A 26920-nucleotide genomic window follows, 5' to 3' on the forward strand; every position below is an offset into this window, starting at 1 on the left:
CCTAAGGAATCAGGAAAATCATTTCAGCACTATTGCAAAATATAAAATAAATCCTCAACAATTTATTTTTATAAAATAATAACAAAATCCAAGAGGCAGTAATATAAAGAGAAATCTCATTCCAGATAACTACAGAATCCAAGTAATTAACAAGGAATGAACCAAAATACACAAAAGGCTAGACTAGACTAAAAAATATATTTAACTGCAAAGTGCTGTTTAAAAAAATAAAGAAGAATGTATATAGCTGGAAGAATATTATCTGCTCAGGGTTGAATTGTACCAATATAACAATATTATCAAAATAATAAATTTATACTATTGAAGCCAAATCAGTAAAATTATCAAAGAAATATTTTATAAGCTTTGATAAAATAATAAAATTCATTTAGAAAAACAAGAGATCTAGAATATCAATGAGAACAATAAACAAAGTAAAAAGAAAGGGGGGATACAGTACTTTCAGACCTCAAAATATATAATAAAGTTATCTAACCCATCTGGAATTGGTTTAAAAATAGAGAGGCAGATCAATGGAATAGACTGGAAAAGAATCAAAAACAAAGGAAATCAATAACTCAGTGTTTGACAAAGTGAAAATATAAACTACTCTCTATTTAATAAAAATTGCTGAAAATTTTGAAGAGCAGTCAGATAGGAATTTGGCATAGATGAACAACTTACACTATATTCATATATTTTAAATGGATACATGGTCTTAATATTAAAGATTATGCCATAAAATAATTAGAAGAGCAGGGTATTGTATACATTTCAGAGCCACAGGAAGGATATGTAAGTTTAACCAAACATGGACTAGAGGCAATTATAAAAGATAATCTTAATAACTTTGATTTCATATAACTGAAATGATTTTTCACAGACAAAATTAATGTACCTATAATAAGGAAAATAATTGAATGAAGAAAAAACTTTGTATCAAATTTCTCTGATAAAGATTTTTATATCTAAGGGACACAAAAATGTATGGGTGTATGTATGTGTATTACACATATATATGCAATATATGCCAAATTAATCTTTAATAGAAAATCAATAAAAGATATAAACAAAAAGTTCTCAAAAAAATTTCATAATATTACTGACAGAGAAGAATGATCCAAATCTTAATAGTAAGAGAAATTAAAATTAAAATAACCTTGAAGTTTCATATAACACCTTACAATTTGGCATAAATGATAAAAGATGACTACAATCAATTCTGGAGAAACTTCAGGAAGACAGCCTACTGATGAATTGTTGGTAGCTCTATGAATTGATACAAAGATTCTGAAAAGAAATTTAGAATAATGCAAATAAAATGATTAAAATATCCAAATGCTTTCACCCATAGATTATTATATTATATTATATTATAAGCCCATACATTATTGGGCTTACTTTCCAAGAAAGTTATTGATAAGAAGGAAGTCCTTGTATTCACCAAAAGATTTATAGCAGCGCTTTTTGTAATAGCAAAAAAAAATGAAAACAAAGTCTGTGTCCATCAATTGAGAAACGATTAAACAAATTGTGCTACATGGCTGTTATGGAATATTAGCATGTAGTACAAATTGGTGAACGTTAGGAATGCAGAGAAACAGGAAAAGTTCTCCATGAATTGATGTAGAATGAAATAAAAGGTCCAAAAAAATAATATATCCAATGACTACAACTATATAAATTGAAAGAACAACTACATACTCTAATCAAAAGTGAATCAGCAAAATTATAAAGAAAAAGTACTCAAAGAAAACATATAAAGGAATACTCCCAATTCACATCTTTGGGAAGGAAGAAAATGAACCCTAATCTTATTTTTGAATATTTAAAATGATCTACTGTGCTCATTTTTTCTCTTCTTTTACTTTTTTTTTCCTTTAAAAATAGTCATTTGTTATATGGGTTAGCTTTCTAGGACAGGAAGTGAAAAAGATACTGAGAAAAACTGTGAAAATTTTAAAAATGAAAGACAACAATAAAAACTTACCTTAAAAAAGAATAAACTAACATCTATCATAATGTTCTCCAAATGAAAGACCATTATATTTTGTGTGTATATAATAAACTTATATATATATGATACATATATACATAATAAATATATATACACTCATATATACATAACATATAAATGATATAAATGATCATTATATTGGTCATAAATGGTCATAAATATTAATGATATAAAAGGTCATATAAATTAGAGAAATAGTGAATAAAATATCTTTTGCAATTTGGGTTAAGAGAATTCTTATTTATGAAACAATGGATAAAGATCATAGTTATAAAATGGACAGTTTTGATTCTATTAAACTGAAAGGTTTTTGAACAAAAAAAATCAATAAGAAGGAAAAGAAAATTCTTACAGCAAATTTTTCTAATAAAGGTCTGACATCAAAGATATATAGTGAATTGATTCAAATCTATAAAAATAAAAACTCTTGCATAATAAAGTGTTAAAGGATATATATTAATGGATAGTTCTTAAAAGAAGAAAGATAATCTATCAACAACCAAATGAAATATATTCCAAATCACTAATTAGTGAAATGAAGATTAAAATAACTCTGAGGTTTTGCCTTATTCATCAGATTAGTAAACTTGACATCCTCCCTAAAAAAGAAACTGTCAGTTTTTGGAGAGGTTACTACTAAAGACCAAGAATACTGCTGGTGAAGTTGGAAAGTGGAACATCCATTCTGAGGAACAAATCATTAAACTGTGCATCTCTTTTAACCCACTGCTAAGCATTTATTCCAAGGAAGTCAAAGAAAAAGACCCCTACACATAGAAATATACTTAGTTCTAAATTATTGTTATCATTAGAGTTGCAAAAGACTTTAAATGGGGACCCATCTATTGGGAATGCTTAAACAAACATATTAAAAAGTGATGGAATATTATTTTTCCATAAGAAATAATAAAAGGGACAGATTCAGAAATACCTGAGAGGATTTGTATGAACTGAGGCAAAATGAATAGAATCAAGAAAACAATTTATAAAATAATTATATTACAAATTATATACTTTAAAAAGGGAAACAAAAGTGTCAAGAATTCATTAAAAATATGCAGAAGTCAACAAAAGGAACTTCAGAAGATATATGCAAGTCATACTAAATTTTTAAAAATTTTAAGCAAATTACATATGGTAGAGAGTAATGATTTCATGTACAATCTTCTTTTTCTATTCTTATTTTTATAGAGAAATGTTTATTTGTTTAATTTGTCAGGTTTGTATGTACATATGACAATATAAATGGAGGAGGTGAAGAACATGAATGTAGCAGACCCCAACCACAAAACTGTTTATTTGGACCACCATTAGATGATTCATTTCTCCTTGTGAATTAAAGCTATTGAAAATTATTTTAATTTCAAGCTCTAATATAATAATAATAAAAGGAAACTTTAAAAAAGATATGTTTGTACATATATGTATATATTATTGTGTATATATATATATATGCATATATACACACACATATATATGTATATATGCTGAAAGCAAAGGCAAGTAGCAAAAGTTGAATGCAAAAGAATGGTACCATAAAAACAGTCTGCATTCTATATGAGAATAGTTTGAAATAACTGGGGAGATTTATCCTAGAGAAAAAACAACCCAAGGAAATATGATAGTTCTTCCCCAAACCTATGGCACTCCTTAATTGTTCTTGAATCACACTCACTTTTTAATCTTAATACACTACAATTCTTACTGTAGTTCTGTTATCTCAATTCTTCTCATCCTCATTCTAAGACCAAAACACAAGTCTATGTAGGCTACTCAAAGCTACTAAGTAATTTCATAATAAACTCTCTTGTATTATCCAGTGGAAAATTTCATTTCATAAAGAATTCTTTGTCTCAGAAATGGAGATAAATGTAGGATATTTGGTTCTAATTAACTTTGGAACCCAACCAATAAGCTGAGATATGGGATCTCAGGCAGTTTGAACCACCATTCAGTATTTCATTTGTCTTTGTTATTTCTAAATTATAAAACATTATTGTGAATAAAACGTATTAAATCTTTTTTGAAAATTCTCTTAATTTCAAGCTCTAAAATAATGTTAAGGTTTAGCTATGTCTTATACATTTAATGACAGAGATAATTACTCATCTTTATTCTAAAGTAAAATATTGGAATTGTTAGCTTTGCATGGCAATTTCTGAAATTGTTTCTCATTACATTACATGGTTTTATTTCCAAGTAAGGTGGCAAGACACTAAGCAGATGACTGTTTTATCTTAAGTGGCTTTTATGAGTATTACACTTGAATCAAGCACTTCAGTTAAGTGCTTCAGCACTGAAAATAATAAAGAAACTCTTGTAAAATGTGCTGACATTGACACATTTGCTTGATTAGAATAAGGAACAGTCTTTTTAAAAAATAAAAAGCCATAAAAATACATAGTAAAGCAATCTATTTTATCAAATAGCTAAGCAAAGATAAAATATTTTGTACAGTGTAAATTTCAGTATAATTTATAGTATTTCAACTACACTACAAAATGAAAGATAAAAGAAAAATAGCTTTCTATTACCATTTCAAACACATACTCCTGACATGTACATGAGTCGTTCTTAATTTTACTGTCCACTTTATTGTTCAGATAAAGTTCAGGAGCTTCCTTTTACAAAATAAGCAGGTTTTACTTCTTTATTTAGCATGGCATATTTTGTTAATGAAATAACAAACATATAAAATTATCTTAATAGTTGCCTCAAGGTGGATCATATAGTTCATCTTGCTGATTTGAGATTTCAAAGCCATTCCAAGCTAATGTTCTGATGTCATTGATTACACATATCCAAAAAGCTGAAGCATGACTTCTTCCTTGGAAGACAAATCAATGAGTTGTTATATCTCCATGATACTTTCCTTCTTGTTGCTCTTTGATATCCATAGTGTGGATTGGTTTGGGCTAGTTTTTGTTCTTCCTTTACTGAAAAAAATTTTTAAAAATTTTAAATTATTTCCTAGCTAATTTAAATATGAACTGGCCTGAATAGTGTCACCTCAGACTCCCACAGCTCATTGGTCATTACTTTTATGAAATCACTTCCTTTTTCATTTATAAAACAATGCAATATTCTAATTTAATTTATATTTTGATATATCAAAATGATCAATAGAATATTTGGATAATGGAAAAGAAAATAATGTATTTTTCTCAGTTTTATTTGTCAAGTTAAAAATATCATAGAAATCATCCTGAAATAATCCCAAATATTTTTATGCTCTCATTATTTACTGCCTCCTCTTTGCTTCAGATTTTGAAACTCATGCTTTCCCATTATGTGGCTAACAACATAATGAAGGAAAGAAAAATGGAGCTAATCTCAACCCAGGAAATTTAATTAATGTTATCCTACTGGGGCAGTTAGATTATGCAGTAGTTAGAGCACCGGCCCTACAATCAGGAGAACCAAAGTTCAAATCTGAAAATATTTAGTATTTACCTTTTATGTAGCATCTGAAAACAACAGGTTCCAAATGCCACAAGTATCAACAACAGCAGAGGTATTGTTGGTATAACAACATAAATTAGATTGGGAATTATACCTATTAAAAAAAAAACATATTATATAACACATCCCCATTCACTTAAAAATTTCTCATGCATTTGATATAACAGAATATTACTCTCCCTCCAGTTGTTAGAACAAATATAACAAAAGATTATCTATATCTATCTACATATATATATATATATATATACACATGCACATGAGAATGTTTCCACCAGACAACAAACTGAAATTAAACCATAGCAATATATACATATATTATATATCTTTTTCAAGGTTTGTAAGTTTTCAAGTCTAATATTCAGAATCAGATTAGCTTTTATAGAATATTAGTGTTTTCTTCCCTTTTTTATTTCCATTGATTAAAAAAGAAAAATACTATTTTTAAATTGTGATAAAAATATAAATGCTGATAATCTGGGGAGCAAAGAATCGATCATAATTAAATTCTAAGGTTAATAATAATAATAAACTATTTAATTCTGTTTCATCACTCATGGGGACCCTATATCTGCCTAAGAAGATAAGATACTTAGATTGTTACTTCATTACTGTGATGCTTATAATTACACTATAATTCTTCTTTAGCACCATAAAAGGGGGGGAAATGTTCTCTCAATTTACTATTCTTTCATCTGTTTTTCAGATAATAGTGTTTTAGAGTACTGTAAAATTAGTCTTTTGCAATTCAAAATGTTAGTTTTAATTCATGTCTCTCTATAAAGTAAATGACTGATGAATTTAGGATCACCAGCATAATCATACTAGATAATTAAAGTCAAAATTCATTCTCTTACTGTTGAGCTCTATATGCCATAGCCACCCCTCTTCCTTGAGATTACAATTGGGAAAATTGAGTTTAGAAAAAAGACCAAGAAAACCTTGAAACCTTTACATACCATTGTATCATAAACATCCGGGTGCATTATCTCTATCCTTGCAAGGATGATTCCCCGTCCTTTTGAATATTTCCTCATGCCTTGTTGTCTCCTATTCTTGACCTTCTTATCTTGACCCCTATCTTGTTCAGTTTAAGTTATGATCCTTTCCTGAAATTATGGCTTGTCCATTCTCCCAGTGTCCTTGCCCCCCTTATCTGCCTTTGTTCTGCTATAAAATTGTATACTCAAGTTATGTATTCTGTTTGCAAATCCCTTAGCTAAAACCCTTATAAGCTCTCTGCCTGTGTTTATCTACACCGTGTGCTTTGGACTATAGTTCCATTTGGTCAACTAGCTTAAACTCTCCACATTAAAAATTAAAGCCAATCTCTAATTGCCTTGGTTTCTCTGGTATTAGAATAACATTAAATATCCATATAACTGCTCAAAATTCTGTTTGGCTATATAATACAATGGCTTTATCTTCTAGAGAAGAAAGAAGCAGAGATAATGTTAAATCTAGTTAGAATAAATCAACAAGAGGATCCTTTCAAAATAAAATAAAAAGATGGAGTAGTTTGGTTAAAGTTTCCATTATTTCACTTCATGATATAGAGAGTTTCATAAGTTTAACTATAGAGGCATCATTAAATCTTCCAACTAATCAATTTAAATGGTTTCCTTTTGCATTCATCTTCTCAATCAAAGAAAAAGAAATTCCCTTCTTACTTTATAGCAAAAAATCAGATATCTTTAAAATGATATTTTCCTTTCAGGGCAAGTCTAAGAAGTTCTTAGTTTAGTAAATCTGAATCATTCCTCTGGGATAACACTGATATAAGTAGCAACTCATAAAAAGCAATTCCTTGTAAACATACAGTTTTAATTGAGAATCCATACCAAACTGTTCACCAGGCCATTGAAAACTAATTTGCATCATACAGACAAAAGAGCTCCATATAAATACAGCTTTTTCCTTATCTTTTTAGCTAAAAGAAAATATAGGCATATATGTACATGAGTATGTATCAATATATTTAAGTATGTAAGTGTACATATAAACTCTGTATGTAAATCTACATTCAGAGGCTATATTTTTTTAATTCATTCTTCAGCCCAGAAAATTATTAGGATCATTTGTTCTGACCAAGTAAAGTATCTAAAGCTACTAGTGAAATTAGCTTATTTAGCATTTAGAATGCCAATGGCAGATTTATATTTGGAAGTAAAATATACTGGAAAGTGTAATTTCTCTTCTTATTAGAGCAATTAAATCAATGTTAACCAATTACCTGTTTCAGTAACAACTATGTGATAGGGATCTTCTGGTTTGCTTTCATCAAAAGGTTTTCCTGCTGGGATGGTTGGAAAACTCTCTGTAAATGATCACAAACACTTTATATAATTATATATATATATATATATATATATATATATATATATATATATATCCAATGATCAATATAAAAGATATAAGGTTAGAGAATGAAAAATACTCTATATCTTAGTTTTGTAAATATTAATTTTATCTGGCTAGAAACTGGAAACTGAATGGATGCCCATCAGTTGGAGAATGGCTGAATAAATTGTGGTATATGAATATTATGGAATATTATTGTTCTGTAAGAAATGACCAACAGGATGATTTCAGAAAGGCCTGGAGAGACTTACATGAACTGATGCTGAGTGAAATGAGCAGGACCAGGAGATCATTATATATTTCAACAACAATACTATATGATGACCAGTTCTGACGGACCTGGCCATCCTCAGCAACGAGATCAACCAAATCATTTCCAATGGAGCAGTAATGAACTGAACCAGCTACGCCCAGAGAACGAACTCTGGGTGATGACTAAAAACCATTACATTGAACTCCCAATCCCTATATTTATGCCCACCTGCATTTTTGATTTTCTTCACAAGCTAATTGTACAATATTTCAGAGTCTGATTCTTTTTGTACAGCAAAATAATGGTTTGGTCATGTATACTTATTGTGTATCTAATTTATATTTTAATATATTTAACATCTACTGGTCATCCTGCCATCTGGGAGAGGGGGTGGGGAGTAAGAGGTGAAAATTGGAACAAGAGGTTTGGCAATTGTTAATACTGTAAAGTTACCCATGCATATAATCTGTAAATAAAAGGCTATTAAATAAATAAATAAATAAAAATATTAATTTTATCTATAATAAAATTGAGACCAACCAATTGCAATTTTCATAACATTTTATAACTAAACAACCAAAATTTTTGCACCATTTATAAATTATCTATTTTTAGCATTAGAAATCTAGAACTACAATTTACCAATAATTATCAAGCTGGTTGGAAGAATGCTAACAGCCCTTGGTATTAGAGCCTTGCTATCAGTCACGAAAACAGAGGTACAAGTTTTCCAGGTAGTTTCAAAAATCAATTTGTATTTGTTATAATTCTACATGACAAGATAATCAGCAATTTATTTCATTTGTATGGCACCAGGAATTATTATTTCTAGCAATAATGGTCTGAAAAGCATTGCTACACTGTATCCTTAAAACAAATTTTTCTGCTTTAAAAATTTTTTTTAATGTTTTAAAAAACAATCACTTTTCCAGTACTTTATTTCACAATGATTAGCTCTCTTTCTATTTCATTATTTTTTACCATAATCTTGCACTGCTCTACCTCCTAATTCTTTTTTCTAAGGCAAATCTGTTAAATCAATTACTACATGAAAGAATAAATTAGATTAGTAAAAGAGTATTTCTTAGCATTCCTTCTTAATTATGACCCTTAGTTTGCTTAAGGAGTGTTTGTACACTCCTTCCTGTATCTATATCAAAGCATTTTAAAATTTAATTTATAATGATATAAATTATCACTCTTGCTTACAATAATCAACCCTTGTTTTGCACTCCTCAAGCTCTTATAATTCATTCCACTTTTCTGACAATTAATCATTTATTGCCCTGTATTGGTATTTACATTTTTATATGGAAATGATGTTTCCCCAATTAAGTCCTGTCTATAGGACACAAACTATTTTAACATCCTTTTATCCTTCACTATATCCAGCAAAATCCTACTTTTTATGTATTAAGCTTTTAATAAAAATGTATTTATTTATTTGCTTTTTTTGCTGAGGCAATTAGGGTTAAGTGACTTGCCCAGGGTCACACATAGCTAGGAAGTGTTAAATGTCTGAGGTCAGATTTGAACTCGGGTCCTCCTGACTTCGGGGCTGGTGCTCTATCCACTGCACCTGCTACCTACCCCTATATGTGAATTCTTTGGACATAGTAACTCACAAAGAAAACAAGCAAAAAACCATAAACGTCCTTCAAACATGCAGAAATTCTCCCATCTTCTGCAACAATGCTTACATTATGGTAGAAAAGCTACTAGTTAACTAGTTAAGGAGCATTTATTTAGCACTTATATGTAACATTCTGTTAAGTGTGGAGGATACAAAGTAAATAAAAACAGTCCTTCATCTCAAGAAGTTTATATTCTAATTAGGGGGATTGGAAGTGAGGAAATAAGGGTGACACCTATAATTGAAAGTTTTTCTAAAGAAATAAAAGAAAGAATTTATGGCTATTCAAGAGATAAAGAACACTAAGGGATTCTTTCATTTGGATATACCAAATTAAAACTATTTCACACAAATAAAACTAAGTAAGTGAAGATTAAAAAGGAAGCAGAAAACCTAGGGATTGAGGGAAATTTACAGCAATTTCCTTGCATATAGGCTTCAATTCTCAAAAATATAGAGATCTGAGTCAAATTTATAATAACATGAATCATTGTTCAGTTGACAAATGGTGAAAGGAGTTGGACAGGCCATTTTCAGAAGAGGAAATCAAAGCTATTTGTTATTTGGTTACTTTTCATCAACTCTTTGAGACCCTTTCTTGGACTGTTGGGGTTTTTTTTTGGGGGGAGGGCAAGGGAGAGGTTGGCAAAGATACTGGAGAGGTTTGCCATTTCCTGCTTCAGTTCTTTTGACAGATGAAAAAAACTGAGGTGTACAGAATTAAATGGCATTTGCCCAGAGTCACACAGCTAGCAAGAAGCTGGATTTACACCCAGGTCTTCCTAACTTCAGGTACAGCACTCTATTCATTTTACCATCTAGGTGCCCCCCCAAAAAAGCTATGTATAGTAATATGGAAAAAATGCTTTAAATCACTATTGATTAAAGAAAAGCAAATTTTAAAAGTACTGAAAAAAACCACTTCATACCTATCAGATTTATGACAGAAAAGGAAAATGGCAAATGTTAGTAGTAGTATGGGAAAACTGGGACACTAATGTCTGTTGGTATAATTGTGAATTAATCCTTTTGCTTTATACCATTCACAAATAAGAAAATTTTATTTCATTTTTACCCATTTCTATTCTCTCAATATTTTTCTGATTCCTATAGGTAGCATTTTTAGAATTATGCCAAATAATAATTGCAATAACAGGCATCTATGTTTCACTCTTGACATTATTAGAAACATTTTTAGTGTATCTCCATTACAATTAATACTTGCTCATTCTCCTCCTAATCTTATTCCTAACTTACTCTGGACTTCAAAACCATTTTTCCTATTATTTCATCTTAGAACTTCTATTCTTTTTTTTCTTTTTCTTTTTTTTTTTTTTATTGTACAATTAGCTTGTGAAGGAAATCAAAAATGCAGGTGTGCATAAATATAGGGATTGGGAATTCAATGTAATGGTTTTTAGTCATCTCCCAGAGTTCTTTTTCTGGGCATAGCTAGTTCAGTTCATTACTGCTCCATTAGAAATGATTTGGTTGATCTCGTTGCTGAGGAGGGCCTGATCCATCAGAACTGGTCATCATATAGTATTGTTGTTGAAGTATATAATGATCTCCTGGTCCTGCTCATTAGAACTTCTATTCTTACATGAACTGATGCTAAGTGAAATGAGCAGAACCAGGAGATCATTATATACCTCAACGATACTGTATGAGGAGGTATTCTGATGCAAGTGGATTTCTTTGACAAAGAGAAGATCTAACTCAGTTTCAATTGATCAATGATGGACAGAAGCAGCTACACCCAAAGAAAGAACACTAGGAAATGAATGTAAAGTGCTTGCATTTTTGTTTTTCCTCCCGGGTTATTTATACCTTCTGAATCTAATTCTTCCTGTGCAACAAGAGAACTGTTCAGTTCTGCACACATATATTGTATCTAGGATATACTGTAACCTATTTAACATGTATAGGACTGCTTGCCATCTGGGGGAGGGAGTGGAGGGAAGGTGGGGAAAAGTCGGAACAGAAGTGAGTGAAAGGGATAATGTTATAAAAAATTACCCTGGCATGGGTTCTGTCAATAAAAAGTTATTAAAAAAAAAAAAAAGAAGAACTTCTATCAGTGTCTCTTCTTGGAATAGCTTCCCATCCTGGTAGCCAAGGATTCACCATGGAATATCCCTCTGCAGAGTCTACTCTACTTCCCCCATCTTTTTCTCATTGATGATTGACTTCTGGAACCTCTATTTTGTGGAGGAAGCAGTGTTGGCCCACTCTTATCACACTACTCTGTTCCACCCTTTTTACTTATTAACTTTTTGTTGTGCTATCTTCCTCAATTTATATTCTAAGTTCTTTGAGGACAAGGACTATATTATTTTTGCTTTTTTATTTGTATCCCCTAAACTTAGAATAATGCCTGTCATATATTAAACACTTAATAAATACTTGTTTCTTTCCTCCAGTCTTCTTTCGTTAGATGATGTCTATCATATGAAGAAAAGATTCATTTATTTCTGTGGTTTTTAAGTGTTTTTTAACATGAATAAAAATAGTAATTTATAAGAATTTGGAGTCTTCCTGATATTGAACAATTAATACATGCCAACGAGGTCATAATACCTGCTTTGGAATGTAGAGAACACAGTTTGTTTCAATGGTCTGACAGGCTATAAAGAACTGCAAAATTTTTCCAAAGGACAGTTAAGAATGTGAAGTTTATGAACACTTGGAAAAATGTTTCCCACCTGGTTCATACTTGCAGATAAAATTGTGCTTCATATTACATCTGTCATCATTCCACTGGTAAAGGTAGGGACCCCCAAGACCAGGATTGGCAGTTGGTTGATGATACATCACAACGCAAGCTTCACTTCCACAGGAAGGTTCATCAGCATACCAGTTGCTGAAAATATACACCAATACAAGTATTTTCAAGCAATATTACCCACAAATATTATAATAACTTCATCCACCTTTACATAATCTGCTTTCCCCTTAAAGACTAAGGACTACAATAATTATTAGCCTGCAATGAGAAAGATGGTAAGAAACTAATCTAAGAAATGTTTCATTTACTGTATTTTAATGCTAATTCTGGGTTCTATTTTTACATTTTCATTAATAAGTCCATAATTGTGCTAAATGGGAATATTTTTCAAATGGATTCAGCAAGAAAAGAAAATAGCCTGTTGGTTTATTAAATTACATAAATACATGGATATACAAATGAGAAAGGCAATGAATACATAGCAAGCCTAAACATTACCCTATATAAAGAACTCAGCAAATGTACTTTGAAGAAATATGCAAATAAAATATCTACTATCTATCAAAAAAAAAAAAAAAAAGACTAAGGACTAAAATGGTAACACATGCCTTTAGCATCAACACCTACCGATATTGGGAACTGCTTCCATCAGACCACTTGTAGAGATTTGGACAAGCACCTGATGTCTGTCCTTCTCCATTTCTCCAAAGGCCAATCCAGAAGTCACCATCAGAAATACCTGTGTCTGGCTTAGTGAGGTTTTGTAACATGCTTTCTATTAACTTCTGTTCTGTTTCACTTTCAAGACTGAGAAGAGCTCCACCATCACTTTCACAAGCTTGACGTGCCTCCTGGAATCCCACTCGACTTGACAAGTCCTGAAAATAGGCCATTTTGTAACAGGGATGTTTTAAGTCTGCAAAACACACCTTCTGACCTGAAAGACATACAGACAGGGTGATTGATGATACAATTTATCAGTTGCATAGGGAAAACACATTAAATACCATAAAATATAACTGAGCCAAATATAAACTCTCCAAAGTTTAATCTTTTTTAAAAAAATGTATTTTCTGGTTATATTTGTTTTTCCTGTAGCAAGGTCTATTTGAATGCTCATGTTGGTACAATCCAACATGTGCATTTATTTTAAAACTGCATCATTTTTAATGATGTCATGATTAAGCTCATTCCATTACTATTATTGTCAGATCATGAAAGCAGTTAATCATCTACCTAATGGAAAGAAATCATAATTAAAAATCTGGGAGCTATTAAACAATAAAGCATTGGAAAAGAAAAGAAAAAAAAGAGTATTCTGGACCAGCTAAATCAGTATGGAAAACATGTCATCATCATTTACAGAAAATCTATAGACACGGTAAAACAGGCTTTCTGTCTATAAAAAACATATTGAATAAACTTCATTTTCCTACCAATGACTACATCCCATTTTTCTTTGGACAGCAATTGTGATCAGTCATATACTCCAAAATAGAAAGTCTAAACTTGAATATGAAGAATCTAGGGTCAAGAGCTTTTCAAAGAAAATCCATACTTTTTGTGGGTGAGGAAAGAAGTGGAAGTACCTGTCTTAGATAACTTCTAAGTAACTATAGTAACTAAGTAACTGAAAGAATAGTGTCTATAACACCTAATTTGATTGAACCCTATCAATGAGAGATTTCTGATTCTTCAGAAAGTAAGTTTAACTATGTTTTGACTGAGCAAACTATTTTAAATAATGTTGAATGTAGAGAATAAATAATATCATACATAACATAAATTAAACTACTTGAGTACCCGCCAATGTTTTGAAAATTTATGAGCAACATGCTAATTCCAAATTATTTATCTTATCTTCTAGAAATTAGTCAGCCTTATTTGTTTAAAATGTGCTTGAAAATAGTAGAAATGTATTTTTTTAAATCTTCCATTTATTATTTGCATTGTTTCAAATAGGACTTACACTGAACTAATGTAAATTATTGAATTTTACTATATATTTGAACAGGAATGGAGAATGTAACCAAATATATAATAAATTATCCACAGACTACACAGAGTTAGGACAAACTGGAAAGTAATAGTCAAAATAATATATTTTAAGTATATTTTATTTTTAAATAAATATAGAGAACTTTTAATGATAAATTTTCTTTGATCTAATTTGATTATTATCTAAATCAAAGACCTTATAATTGCAATTATATATCTCTGAAACTTCTAATCACTATTAAGTCTTAAGAAAAAACATTTAAGTGCACTTATTTGATATCAACTATAATTTAGTCCAAAGATAGCACCTAAATCACAAATCAAACTCAAAGTATATCTAAAAATCTTTTAATGGAATACAAAATTTAGTAAAAAGGATAGCCAAATAATTCAAAAGTTATTGCTAATAGGAAACATGACAATGTAGAATAGTTCAAATGAGACAGGAAACTTCACTTATTTCAGTCTATATAACATTTTTAATGTTTTACTATTAATATTATTAATATTTTACTCATCTAACATTAATTTGAAAGAAAAATCTTTGATTTTTTTAAAATTAAAAAAGATGCTCTGACAAGTGAATTTTCTTGTAAAAGTTAATATCAGAGGGGAAAAAATCTAGAAAAAAAAAAGATTTCTAACAGTAAAATGCATTGTATGAAGGCAGGAAATCAACAGTTATTAACAACAAAAATTTAATAATAACAAATAATGTATATAATGGACATGAAAATAAAATGAAAACAATAATATAGGTTTTGGGGAGAAGGGTTATGAAATCCACCTAAACCCAAGTAGAGAATTCTTACATGAATTCATTAAAAAATCATCCGATAAGTTCCCACTATATAAACTGTTTAAATTTATTTAAGAGTTCCATAAAAAGGAGAAGAATTACCTCTGTAGAGTTTTCTAAATTGGTGAGCTAATTATATTTTTTATGCCCTAGTACTAATATGTTAACATACTAATTTGCTGTTATTTTATAAAATGAGCACTACCCAAGTAACTCATAAATGCTAAAATGTATGTCCAAAGTATCCAAATATGCTAGTATATTTAGCTAAAAGCATGTGTATCTTTAATTGAGAATAATTATGAAAATCTAGCAATTTTCAATATTAAAAATATAATTCTGGTTTTCTAATTTCAATATCTAATGTTCTTTCTCTTTGAATATGATTTCATAGGTTGCAATATTTTGTCCCAAATTCATAAATTACTAATCAAAAACTGGAAGGAAAATATGTAATCTCCATAAACATATTCTTGTTGGGTGTTATATACCTTAACAGGAACATGACTCCTGGTTGAAAGAATGCTGAGCATGATGTTGTATAAATCTTTAAGAGACTAACTTTAGTTGATTGGGGACACACTTGGATGAAGGATCTCCAATAAGGAGAGTGAGAGAGAAACTTTGACTATAAAGTGATATCCTATGAAATTAATAGGAGCTGGCCCCATCACATTTCTTGACTTCCATCCAATTCAAGAGAATGATTAAGGAAGATCACCTCCATGACTCCAGTAAAATTGTTCTTTCTTTATTTAAGCTGATATCTTACCTCACTCTGAGTTGAAGAGCTCATTTACTCTTAAATAAACTAACTATATATATATATACATGTATGCATATGTCTATAAACACGCATATGTATATATTTATGTGTATAACACAGATATATATACAAATATATCTGTACATGCATATATATGTGTGTATATATATATATATATGCACATATGTGTGTATATATTGTTACCCTGAATCCAACTTAACTTGTTTTCTTGAGTTGCAATATTTTCCAGAAATACTGCATGTTGAGTAGGCAGGAGGCCCTGAACATGTCAAAGATGAAGCCCTTCCCTCAGTGGACATAATTTGTTCTTTACTCCCCGAGGCTAGACTCCCTGTGTGTTCCTGGGAGTCAAGAGAGATGTCAGTCAGTTTGCACCAGATTGAAAAACTGTTTATATAATTGGGACAGCTGTAAGTAAGCAAATAATCATATCTTCATAGTCCAGCAGTTTCTAAGGCAAAAGAATGCTGCTTTTGCCCTCCTTCTTACTCATGTTCTTCCTACTTTTCTTTCATCTTTCTGGTCCTTCTTTCCCCATCCTACTGTTTCCTTCCTTTTCCTATGCTATAACCATTTCGAAAGGAATGCTTTCCACTCCCCCACATCCCTCTGCCTTGTTGAAATTCATAAATATCCAAGCTTCTGCTTAGATTGTGAACTTCTTGAACTTATCTATATATGATTTCCACATGCAAGTTCATTTCTCTTGTAATAAATCCAGTTTTAACACATCTCCTAAATCATGATTTCTGGTTAACAATATAAATATATATATATGTATATATATATATACATATATACATGCATATATATAGTATATGTATTGTATATGTATATGTATAATATATGTGCATGTATTTAATTTGTAGAATTTATCTAATTTCTGCTTGTATTTTGCTTAAACAGTCATATTCATATTCACTATTTTAATAGTCTTTTAGGTAAATGTTATTTGACATATAATATGTTTTCAACTATGTCTGATTCTCTGTGACCCCCATCTGGGATTTTCTTGACAAAGATACTGAAGTGATTTGCCATTTCCTGTTCCAGTTAATTTTATAGATGATGAAACTGAGGCAAACAGGGGTAAGTGACTTGCCCAGGGTCGCACAGCTAATAAGTGTCTAAGACCAGATTTGAACTCATGAAGATGAATTTTAGTGGTTTGAAGCCTAATGTTCCATTCACTATACCATCTAGCTTATTCCCTTCTTCCCCTGCCCCCTTTTTTCTTCATGTGGAACTATGATTTTCAATTATACAGTATTTGGAATGAAATCATGTCTCTTCATAAGCTATGAAGTTCCTATTAGTTTTTCCTCCTTCCAAGATCTAAAATAATTATAGTATCAGAAAATAAATATAGCAGTCTAAATATTGATCTGAGAAAAGATATTACTTATCTAGGTCAAGGATGAGAATAAAGATTTTTTTATGGGTATCTTACTTATAAACTCAAAGCTTTTATTTTTTAAAATGAGGTCAGGCAAAGATTGGTCATTAAGACGTTTTTGACAAAAACCAGTGCCCTTTCAAGTCAAAAAATATTTATTAAGTGCCATTAGGGGCCATGCTCTGTGCTAAATGCTGGGAAGACAAAGAAAAAAAATTAAAAGTCTAGTCCCTATTCGTAGGAAACTTATGGCCGAGGAAGACAATTAGCAAATATATCTTTATAAAAAAGCTAAACATGATAAATAAAAAAGGGAGAAAGCACATAAATCAAAGATGACTAGAAAAGTTTTTTGCAGATGAACTTTGGGCTGACACTTGAAGAAAGCCAGGGAATCTAGGAGACAAGAGATAAGGAGGGAGAAAACTCTAGCTTTGGAGAACAGTGAGGGGAAATTCCCTGAGTTGGGAGGACAATTGTGTTGTGAAAGGAATAGCACATCACAGAGTGCATGGAGCAGAGTAAAGTATAAGAAGACTGAAAAAATAGGAAGGAATCCGGTAATGAAGGACAAGTATTCAATATCTTTATATTTGATTCTGGATCTAATAGGGAACCATTCAAAATTAATGGATAGGGGAAGTGAGGTCAAATCTCTGCTTCAGGAAGTTCAAATTGACAGTTGAATAGAGAATTTCCTGGAATAGAGAGAGACTTGAGATAGAGACACCAACCAGGGAATGGGAAATGGGGAAAAGGTAGAAATAGGTATCAAGTGCCTAATATGTACTAAGCACTTTATAAATGTTATCTAATTTGATCTAGTATAATGCATATCTCTCAAATTAATTTTCTTGAGTAACTGAACATTTAATACAAAAATTAAGGCAAAAACAAGAAGATAAATGAAATTCTAAGAATAGATCTACTAGCCTGAAATTGTTTTGAATGCAAATCTCAAGCTCCTTTTATTAGAAAAGGTAAACTTCTGCATTATATTGTGATATAATCACAAAATATTGTGATATTTCATATTTTGGGATATTTTGTATTTGTAAGATGACTCAAGAAGTAAGTTTTAACAAAAACCCTAAAAAGGCTATGCAACACAAGAGGAATGCAAAAGCAACATGTAATATAATTCATGGTTTCAAAGAGATCTCTACATGAATATGAAACAATATAATCAAATGCCAAAAAGCATGACATAGAATTGATCTTAAAAGTTAAAGGGATCATCATTAGCTGAAGTTGTCAATTAATCTTTTCCTTTATTTTCCCCTTTTTTTTTCTGTCCTCTTTCATCTCTCTACCATCTCACATTTGTAATGTTTTCCATATTTTATGCTGTTGAAATTTTCTTCCTTCAAGGAAGTTCCAAGTCAGGTGCCACTAATTTTATGATATCCTCCAACTCCCTTATATAACCAGCTCAAATTTCTCAAAGCATCATATCCAGACACCTTTGCATTTATTGTATCAATCAATGATCAACAAACATTGAACAGATACCATGTACCAGGCACTGTGCTAACAAAACTCTCAAATGCATTGCTTTGGGAGAAAATGGAGTTTTAAAAAAAAAAAAAAAAAAAGTCTAGATGACCACTTATTGAGGATGTTATAGAGAATCTTCTTGTTCAAGTAAAGGCTGATAAAGATGTTCAGGAAAGGGTCATGTTTGATTCAAATTCTGTGATGGACCCATACACACGATGATTTCTGCTCATGACTGCTTGGTAAATAATGGCAAATTGCCATTCCTCTTTCATGCTCACTCATACAAAATAGTCCCTAGTGAGACCATGCAAGTTTTTATAAAAATTCATTTCCTTTCTCAAGCTAAAAGAACCAGAAGTTTCAACCAGGAGCTCCAGCTCTCTCTAGCCCTCATTCCCAGTATTCTTTTTTGACCTCTGGAAGAATTATTATAACAGTTATATTTAGATTAAGGAGAGCCCATTCCTGGGAGTATGTGCAGGGATCTCTGACTAGAGTCAACCCTACATGAAATGTTTAAGCAACCTACTTCAGAAAAGCATGGTGATGTGAAATGGAGAGGCTTTACTCTGATTCAGAACAACAGAGATAATCTGTGACAGTGTTCTTTCTGCCTTAGTTTCTGAATCAGAATTGAATAGGACTACAATAGGCATCATTCATCCAAACTGATGTCTCTGCTTCAGTTGGTGTCTATCTGTCTGTCTTGTTTTCTGTTTCTTTCTATATCTGGTACCTGGGGAAAGGACTACTTCTCATCTTAAGTGACCAGAGAAAGTAAATTTAATTGAAGACTCCTTAAAAATCATCATATTCCTATACTGCAAATACCTGATAATGATAGATAAAATTCTAGGTTTTTGCTGTTTCTCAAACAAGATACTCCATTTCTGGGCTCTTCATTTTCACTGGCCATCTGTCCCCAACACTGAAATCACTCCCTTCTCTTCTTTATCTCCTCTCTTTATTGGCCTCCTTCAAAATCCCATCTCGTGAAAGAAGCCTTTCCTATTGGTGCTGAAGCCTTCTCTCTGAGATTTTCTCCAAAATATCCTGTAAATGTGTGTGTGTGTGTGTGTGTGTGTGTGTACAGTGTGCATATTATTGTTTGTTTGCTTTCATTCCCAATTTGATTGTAAATTCCTTGAGAGTAGGAACTGCTTTTACATTTCTCTGTATCCCCAACACTTCTCAGCTAAGGGAGAACAAAAAATAATGATCATTTGAGTGAAAGGAGCATCAATTGAGAGCAGGGTAACAGAAGACAAGAAGGGAATAAAGAACTAGAAAGGAGTTGTTGCCAGTGTTAACAGCTACAGAAGATTCTAGCAGAATTAAGACTGTGAAAGGACTGTAATATTTATTCTATTATTTATCTATCCATACAGAGACAAAGAGCTGCATGATATATGTTGGGTTAGAGGGGAGGTTAGAACCAAAGAAAGATGTGACAAGAAGCACAGAGCAAAGGTATGATAGCTAGTCTAGACAACTTTTGGTTTAAAAAAAAAAAGGTATGGGGAATATATGTTTTGTGACAGCCAAATTGGCTGTATTAAAGATGAAGCTACATGATCTCAGGGAGTTCAAAACCCAGTGGCTAGCTCCTTCTAGCCATGGTGATGCATGTCTTATTTGATCAATGACACAATTGAGGCCTAGAGAAAATAACCTATGGTACAAAACTAAGATTAAGAGCCATATCTCCTATCAGTCCAATGTTTTCCCCTCTATCACAATGAGTCTTAAATGCCAACATTTTAAATATGTGATTTATATGATGCAAAAAAAAAATTGTAGAAACAAAAATGAAGGAAATTTCTTTATCAGTTTTTCTCCAAGAATATAGCTTATTTTGATAATATGTAGATTTTAAAATTCTATACAGTTTACAATTTTACAAAAGATTTTATTTACAATTTACATAGAAATGTCTTAAATTACAGAATTTTCAAATTTGAGACTTTAGAAAAAAATCAAATAATTTGAGTGATTCCAAAATGAGAATTAATAAAAGGAGCAATTTTTTTTTTAAAGCAAACCATGCCATGGCAGGGGGAAAGTATTTAAGAAATAATGGCTATGATTAATGTATAGTCTATTAAATGACTACAAGTCATTAATAAAAATTGGACCTTTCTTGCCAGGGACATACTTAAAGAAATTGCATCTCTCGAAACTGCATTGTCATCACTTTTTGCTCTTGATGATGTCATGGAATAACATTATAGATTAACATAGTCAGCAGTTCTGCTTTTCAATCCTCAAATATGGGGTAAACAAAGACATGATAGAGTATCCTCAATTGCACTATGTGTTCTCCTAAATTCTTAATATCAAAATTAATCTTAATTCATTTAATTTTTTAAAAAGTAATAAAGTATGTTTTTAGAAGAATGGAAGTTTTATATAGAGTACTTCAGCTCTTGAGAGTTGGAAATCACAGCTACATGCATTTAAAGCACAAAAAAAGGAAAAACTAGAATTTTGATTCTCCCTGAATTCATATTTTTATGTGATATAAATACCTCATAATCCATTTATTTAATGAATTTAATGGTTTCATACTGTTGTCTATATAGTTAATGCATATATGTCTGTGCCAGTATGTCTTTGAGTTTAAATTTTTGGAAACAAATATTAGGTTTATGTGGTCACTGGGTTTTTATAATTCTTAGCTCAGCAACACAAGTATTAAAATACTCTTAGGGAATAATTTTGTTTATTTTTCTTGCTATTCACAGAACAAAATCAATCATAATGGATTTCCTTTATATCATTCAAATCAATGGTTTTATTGACATGAGGAGTTCTCAAGGTAAAATCCATACACTAATCCATTATTTACAAAAGTTTAGAAAATTGCTAAGGTACTAAAAGTTAAGTGACATGTCTATGGTCACACAACTACTGTAGATCAAAGGTAAAAATCTGAAGTGAGAGCTTCTTGACTCCAGCACCAAATTGCTATCCACTATGTCAGACAGCCCATATAACATCCTGTGTACACTGAATCCCATTTGAACTATAACATACTTTAAGTATTAGATATTAAATACTAAATATTATTAATCTTTTAAAAAATTAGAAATGCCAGATTATAAAATTGGTAATAAAGGAGTATTTTCAATTAAATTGATATTTTCAATTTAAATGATAAAACTTATTAGAAAATAATTTCTAACAAAAAATTTAATTATTCTTTTAAGGTAACAAATTTCTATAACATAGTAAATAAATAAAACAAACTGCAGTTGCTGTGTGGTTCATTTTAGTTATTTAAATAAAAGTAGCTCAAAACATTTTATTTTTATTAGTCACTTAATTTTGTAAATATTTGGATTTTTTTATTAGTAATCAATTATTTCCTTGTTGAAACATGTTTCCAACCTTACACCATGTTTCCTATTTGCCCCCAAATAAATTAACTACAAGTGAAAAATTATACATCTCCACAGGGTTTATTTCAAGTAGCTAAGCTAAGGAGTAATAAATGGTACCCTTGTGTCATGAAAAAGGTTTACCTTTCCCTAATCCAAACAAAATACTTTATCCACATAGCCTGTGAATCAAACACTGCTTCCCCTCTTCTTTACTCTCCAAAATCACATAGGAATAATTGAATTCATGAATTTTATTTTAGCCAAAGATACTGGCTATATTTTGACAAAAAGTAATATCCTCAAATGTATATAACAGACACATAGTTACTATTACAAATGGTTATGCTACAATTTGAATATTTTATGGCTAAAGGCCATTAAACTGTAGAGCAGAAATGCATTACTTAGTCATTATTTTAACATTAAGTAAATATCACCACTGATGCTAAATCAATTGTCTCATGCTCAATTAATTAGATTTCCAGATGTTACCCATAAGATGCCTATAAATATCCCAAAAGGAAATAATGCAAAAGGTCTTTAATAATCATTTTAATGTATCCTGAAATGTAAAAATTTCATCACCATTGCTTTATAATGTTTTGTTTTTACTAAAGCACATACAACACACACACACACACACACACACACACACACACACACAACTGCTAAAAGGATAGTATGCAAATCAAGTAAGCATTTCCATTTTTTAAAAATTTATATTCTAGTTCTCTTAAACATTTGGGTTTTAGTAATGGTGATCATGTTTGTTTGTTTTTTTAATTGGACCTGTGAATGCAATATAAAGACTACTCAGTAAATAACTTTCTCTATCAATGAATATGAGCAATTTTAGGTCTTTGGAAATTGCCTGGAGAACTGAGAAATGAAATGATTTGCCCAGCCACTGGATGTCAAAGGCTAGATTTGAATACCAATTTTTTTTTTTAACTCTGAGGTCACTTCAATAAGTTGTCAAATGTTTAAATCTCCATATACTTAGAAAGGACTCTAACTTTCAACAATTCTCAATTTAAAAAAAGTATTTAGGATACTTTTAAAATTTGAACTTCAAAGAAGACCCTTTTATAGTATATACTCATTTCAAATAGCATAAAATTATTTCTTCTCCAAAAAATTAAGTGAAGAGATACACATAAAACTAAAGTAACTTAATTATCTTTCAATGTATATTTCAAACTAATACTACAAGAAGACTAAAAAAAAGGAGGCAGCTGATTAGTAATTAGGTTTTTTAAAAGTGTATTTTGAAGATTCAGCAAATTTTTATGACTATCATTAGTAACAATGTTTGCTCTTTCTCTTTTATAAAAGCCTAACCTTAGAGCTGATTAAACCACTAGTTTCTTATGGCATTTTCTATACCTCTAAAATTATAACTAAAAACATAATGATACTAGAGTACTGCCTGCCTGCCAAATACATACATTTTTATGTGCCACCTACATAAAAGAATAAATTATCTTAAGCATTAGTTGAATTGATTTGCTTTACATACCTTATGACTATTCTATATAATAATTCTGTATATGAGCCAGATTACAACTTTCACCTATTAAACAGTGTTTCTTTCTAAAATTCATTAAAGAGGAACCCATACTTGTTGATTTTCCACTTAAGACTTGCTGTTAAAAAAAAAAAAAGGCAAAATTTCACCCTTAAAACACATTCATCAGTCAAGTACCAAAAGTAGTAGTGTCTTAAGTAAGACCCAAAAGAGACTCCCTGAATAAATATAGAGATAGGAAAGAATCTATCCAATTTCTAAAGACCTTCTTACAGAGATTTCCTATCATCTTCAGTCATAATATGCACTATTAATCAATTCTCTCTATCAAGAAATTTATTTCTCTGAGTGTAAACTGTATTTTTGTTTTTCTTCCCAGGTTATTTTTACCTTCTGAATCCAATTCTTCCTGTGCAATAAGAGAACTGTTTGGTTCTACACACATATATTGTATCTAGGATATACTATAACTTACTTAACATGTATAAGACTGCCTGCCATTTAGGGGAGGGGGTGAAAGGAGGGAAGGGAAAAATCAGAACAGAAGTGAGTGCAAGGGATAATGTCATAAAAAATTACCCATGTATATGTTCTGTCAATAAAAAGTTATAATAATAAAAAAAATTTTTTTAAAGAAATTTATTTCTCACAGAAAAAGGAGAGGGAAAGATAGAAGAGAGGGAAAGAAAAGTAAAACAATTGAAATATAAAATAGTGTCTCAATCATATTATTTTTAAAAGAAAGTCTTAGATATAAATATTTAAGACAATGCTTTTTCAATATTTCAAGAACTCACAATTTTACTAGTGTGATTGCTCTGCCCACTAATGAAGATTTGAAATTCTTCTTAATAATAGTATAGTTAATAGTATGTAGGACTTTCTGAGACTATCAAAATACTGAAAGGAACATTTTTTTTTTACTTCAGAAACAACAGTTTGTATTAAATAATATCTCAAAACCCTCATTTTACATAAAATATTACATGGTTTTTCTCCTATTAAAAAGAAGCTTTGCATCAGCAAAGGCCCAGAGTCAGAGCTACCTCATTATTGTCTGTATTCTAGTCTTCCAGATTCTGACAGCAGCTATATGGTGGTGGGGGGTTGGGAGAGGAGAAGAGGGAGATGAAGCAGAGTTCTCAGAATAACACAAGCTTTAAACTAACAAGAAATGGAAGAGCAATGTGGGAAGGGAGAGAGAAAGGGGAAATAGTTGAGCATTGAAGAACCTGATTAATGATTCATTTTCACTTCATGGTTTCACAAGAGTGTCCGGGCACACCTTGAAAAGTCAGAGAACTAACCATGCGGTAGAGACATAGAGGTTCATTTGTGAAAAGATGATCCTCTCCATTGTTTGCCTCTCACAAATGAAATCTACCTCCTTTGTGACTACAGAAAAGTTACACAAGGGAAAGTCTAATCAATTTTTTTCATTGTCTAGAATGAATAATCAAAGACAATCAGGTTATTCTTTTCAATGCCATTTCCATCCCCTGTGTTTCTTATCCCTTCTTCCCCTTAAAAGCCTTGCCCCTGAAATGGATAATTTGTCCAGTTTCCCAATCTTTCTACTTTTTCAAGTCAATCTGCCAAAGTGGAACGGTCTAGAAATATGAAGAGATGCCACTTATGATCTTTGCAAACTTAGAGAAGTCATTGTATTTCCCTGAGATTCATTTTCCCAATAAATCAATGATATGGTCTAATGGATCTGTAGGCTCATATGTTTGTCTGTCCCTCTGTCTCTCTGTCTCCCTCTCTGAGTCTCCCTTTGTCTCTCTCCTCTCTCTCCTCTCTCTCTGTCTCTGTCTCTGTGTGTGTCTCTCTTGGTGTCTCTCTTTTTCGGGATGTGTGTGAAAAGGACACGAGGAGGCTAATAATCTCAAACTGTTTAACTCTTGTCACTTCTTAGCTCCATATCCAATTTCACGGTTATAAATTTTTATCTTTGGCCGGTAACCCAAAAAATCTACTCAAGGGAATAAAGTTCCCTAGCAAGGCTCCTTCGTTCTCTCCCACTGTCCCAGAAATGTATCAGGCAACAAGAACTTTAAACTATTGTGACACTCCTTCCAACCATTTTCTTTTCTTGGTTTCTCCTTACTCACCACTGACGACCCTCCGGGAGAAGCCGCCCTGGCCCCAGAGCAGCATTGCACCCAGAAGGATACTGATCATCCGGTTCATCGCGACTGGGAAGCGGTACAATCCAGGAACAATCCGGGGGACACACCCACATGCGCTGAGCACCCTCTAGAGTGAAACCAGGTGCAGACTTCTGCCTGGTACTAGTGAGCGAGAGGTTCCACGGTCCCCCTCCCCTTAATCCTGTTTCCAGTCTGAGCTCCAAGCTTTCTGTCCTTTCCCTTCCAATTTGTCTTCCTTTACTCAAGTCACAACTGCCTTCGCAAAATCCTTCTGCAGTCTTTCACATTTCTTAGACAAAGAATTGTTAACTCCCTCTTCAATTACTCATCTACACGAAGTGGGTGGGAGGGAGCGAGTAAATGGAGATAGGTATATGGAGTAGACAAATTCAAGCCTCATTAAGTCAGGGCTTTAATCAAGGGTCTCCATCTAGTCCCAACGCCCCGGTCTTTGTGTGGGAGAGGGTGGGCTAGCGGTTCTGTCTTGGAGGTCAGCTGTTGCTTCTGCTCACTGGATGTGTCTCCTTATACATCCATTCCCTGCGCTATTGATTTTTTTTTTTTTTTGGCCCCTCCTCTAACCGGGAAACCTCTTCCAAAACCGTAGAATCAGCAACCCCACTGCACCCCCTCTCCTTCACTCCTTTTCCTGTAGCTAAGAGGTTTTCTGTATTTATTTGTGAAATGTGGCAGGTTGGCTTTAAGATTTTGACAAAAGGTTGGATCAATTTGCATTTTCTAGAGATTAATGTTCACTGATGTTAATTAATTAAATCGTGGGAACTTCTTTTTCTGCATGGATAGGGGGTATTCTACTCAATTATACCAATTCCTACTGAAAGAGGGTAAAAGGAAACAAATTTGATGAAATATATGGCGTCAAAGATTTTCGCCCCTTTCTGCAAATAGATAACTTTAAAAT

The 26920-nt window shown here is 31.5% G+C and overlaps 1 protein-coding gene across 1 annotated transcript; it reads right to left on the reverse strand.

Moving 5' to 3' along the window:
• Nucleotides 1-4653: 4653 nt before the first annotated feature.
• CHODL (chondrolectin) lies at nt 4654-26526 on the reverse strand. Its single transcript, XM_031959264.1, has 6 exons — nt 25960-26526; nt 13082-13391; nt 12432-12589; nt 7713-7796; nt 5471-5573; nt 4654-4953 (listed from the first exon to the last, which is right to left on the reverse strand). The coding sequence occupies exons 1-6, from the start codon at nt 26036-26038 to the stop codon at nt 4869-4871; spliced, it is 819 nt and encodes a 272-aa protein (XP_031815124.1). The 5' UTR covers nt 26039-26526; the 3' UTR covers nt 4654-4868.
• Nucleotides 26527-26920: the final 394 nt, after the last annotated feature.

This window comes from Sarcophilus harrisii, chromosome 3 (assembly GCF_902635505.1).
Source record: "Sarcophilus harrisii chromosome 3, mSarHar1.11, whole genome shotgun sequence".
NCBI lineage: Eukaryota > Metazoa > Chordata > Mammalia > Dasyuromorphia > Dasyuridae > Sarcophilus > Sarcophilus harrisii.

Excerpts from the sequence above, each read along its gene's own strand:
- CHODL (XM_031959264.1), bottom strand. The coding sequence starts at position 26,038 with ATGAACCGGATGATCAGTATCCTTCTGGGTGCAATGCTGCTCTGGGGC. Across the intron at positions 7,797-12,431 it reads TATCTGCAAGTATGAACCAG|AGAGTTTTCCAACCATCCCA; the intron begins GTGGGAAACATT and ends GATCATTTACAG. Across the intron at positions 4,954-5,470 it reads TTTCAGATGCTACATAAAAG|TAAAGGAAGAACAAAAACTA; the intron begins GTAAATACTAAA and ends AATTTTTTTCAG.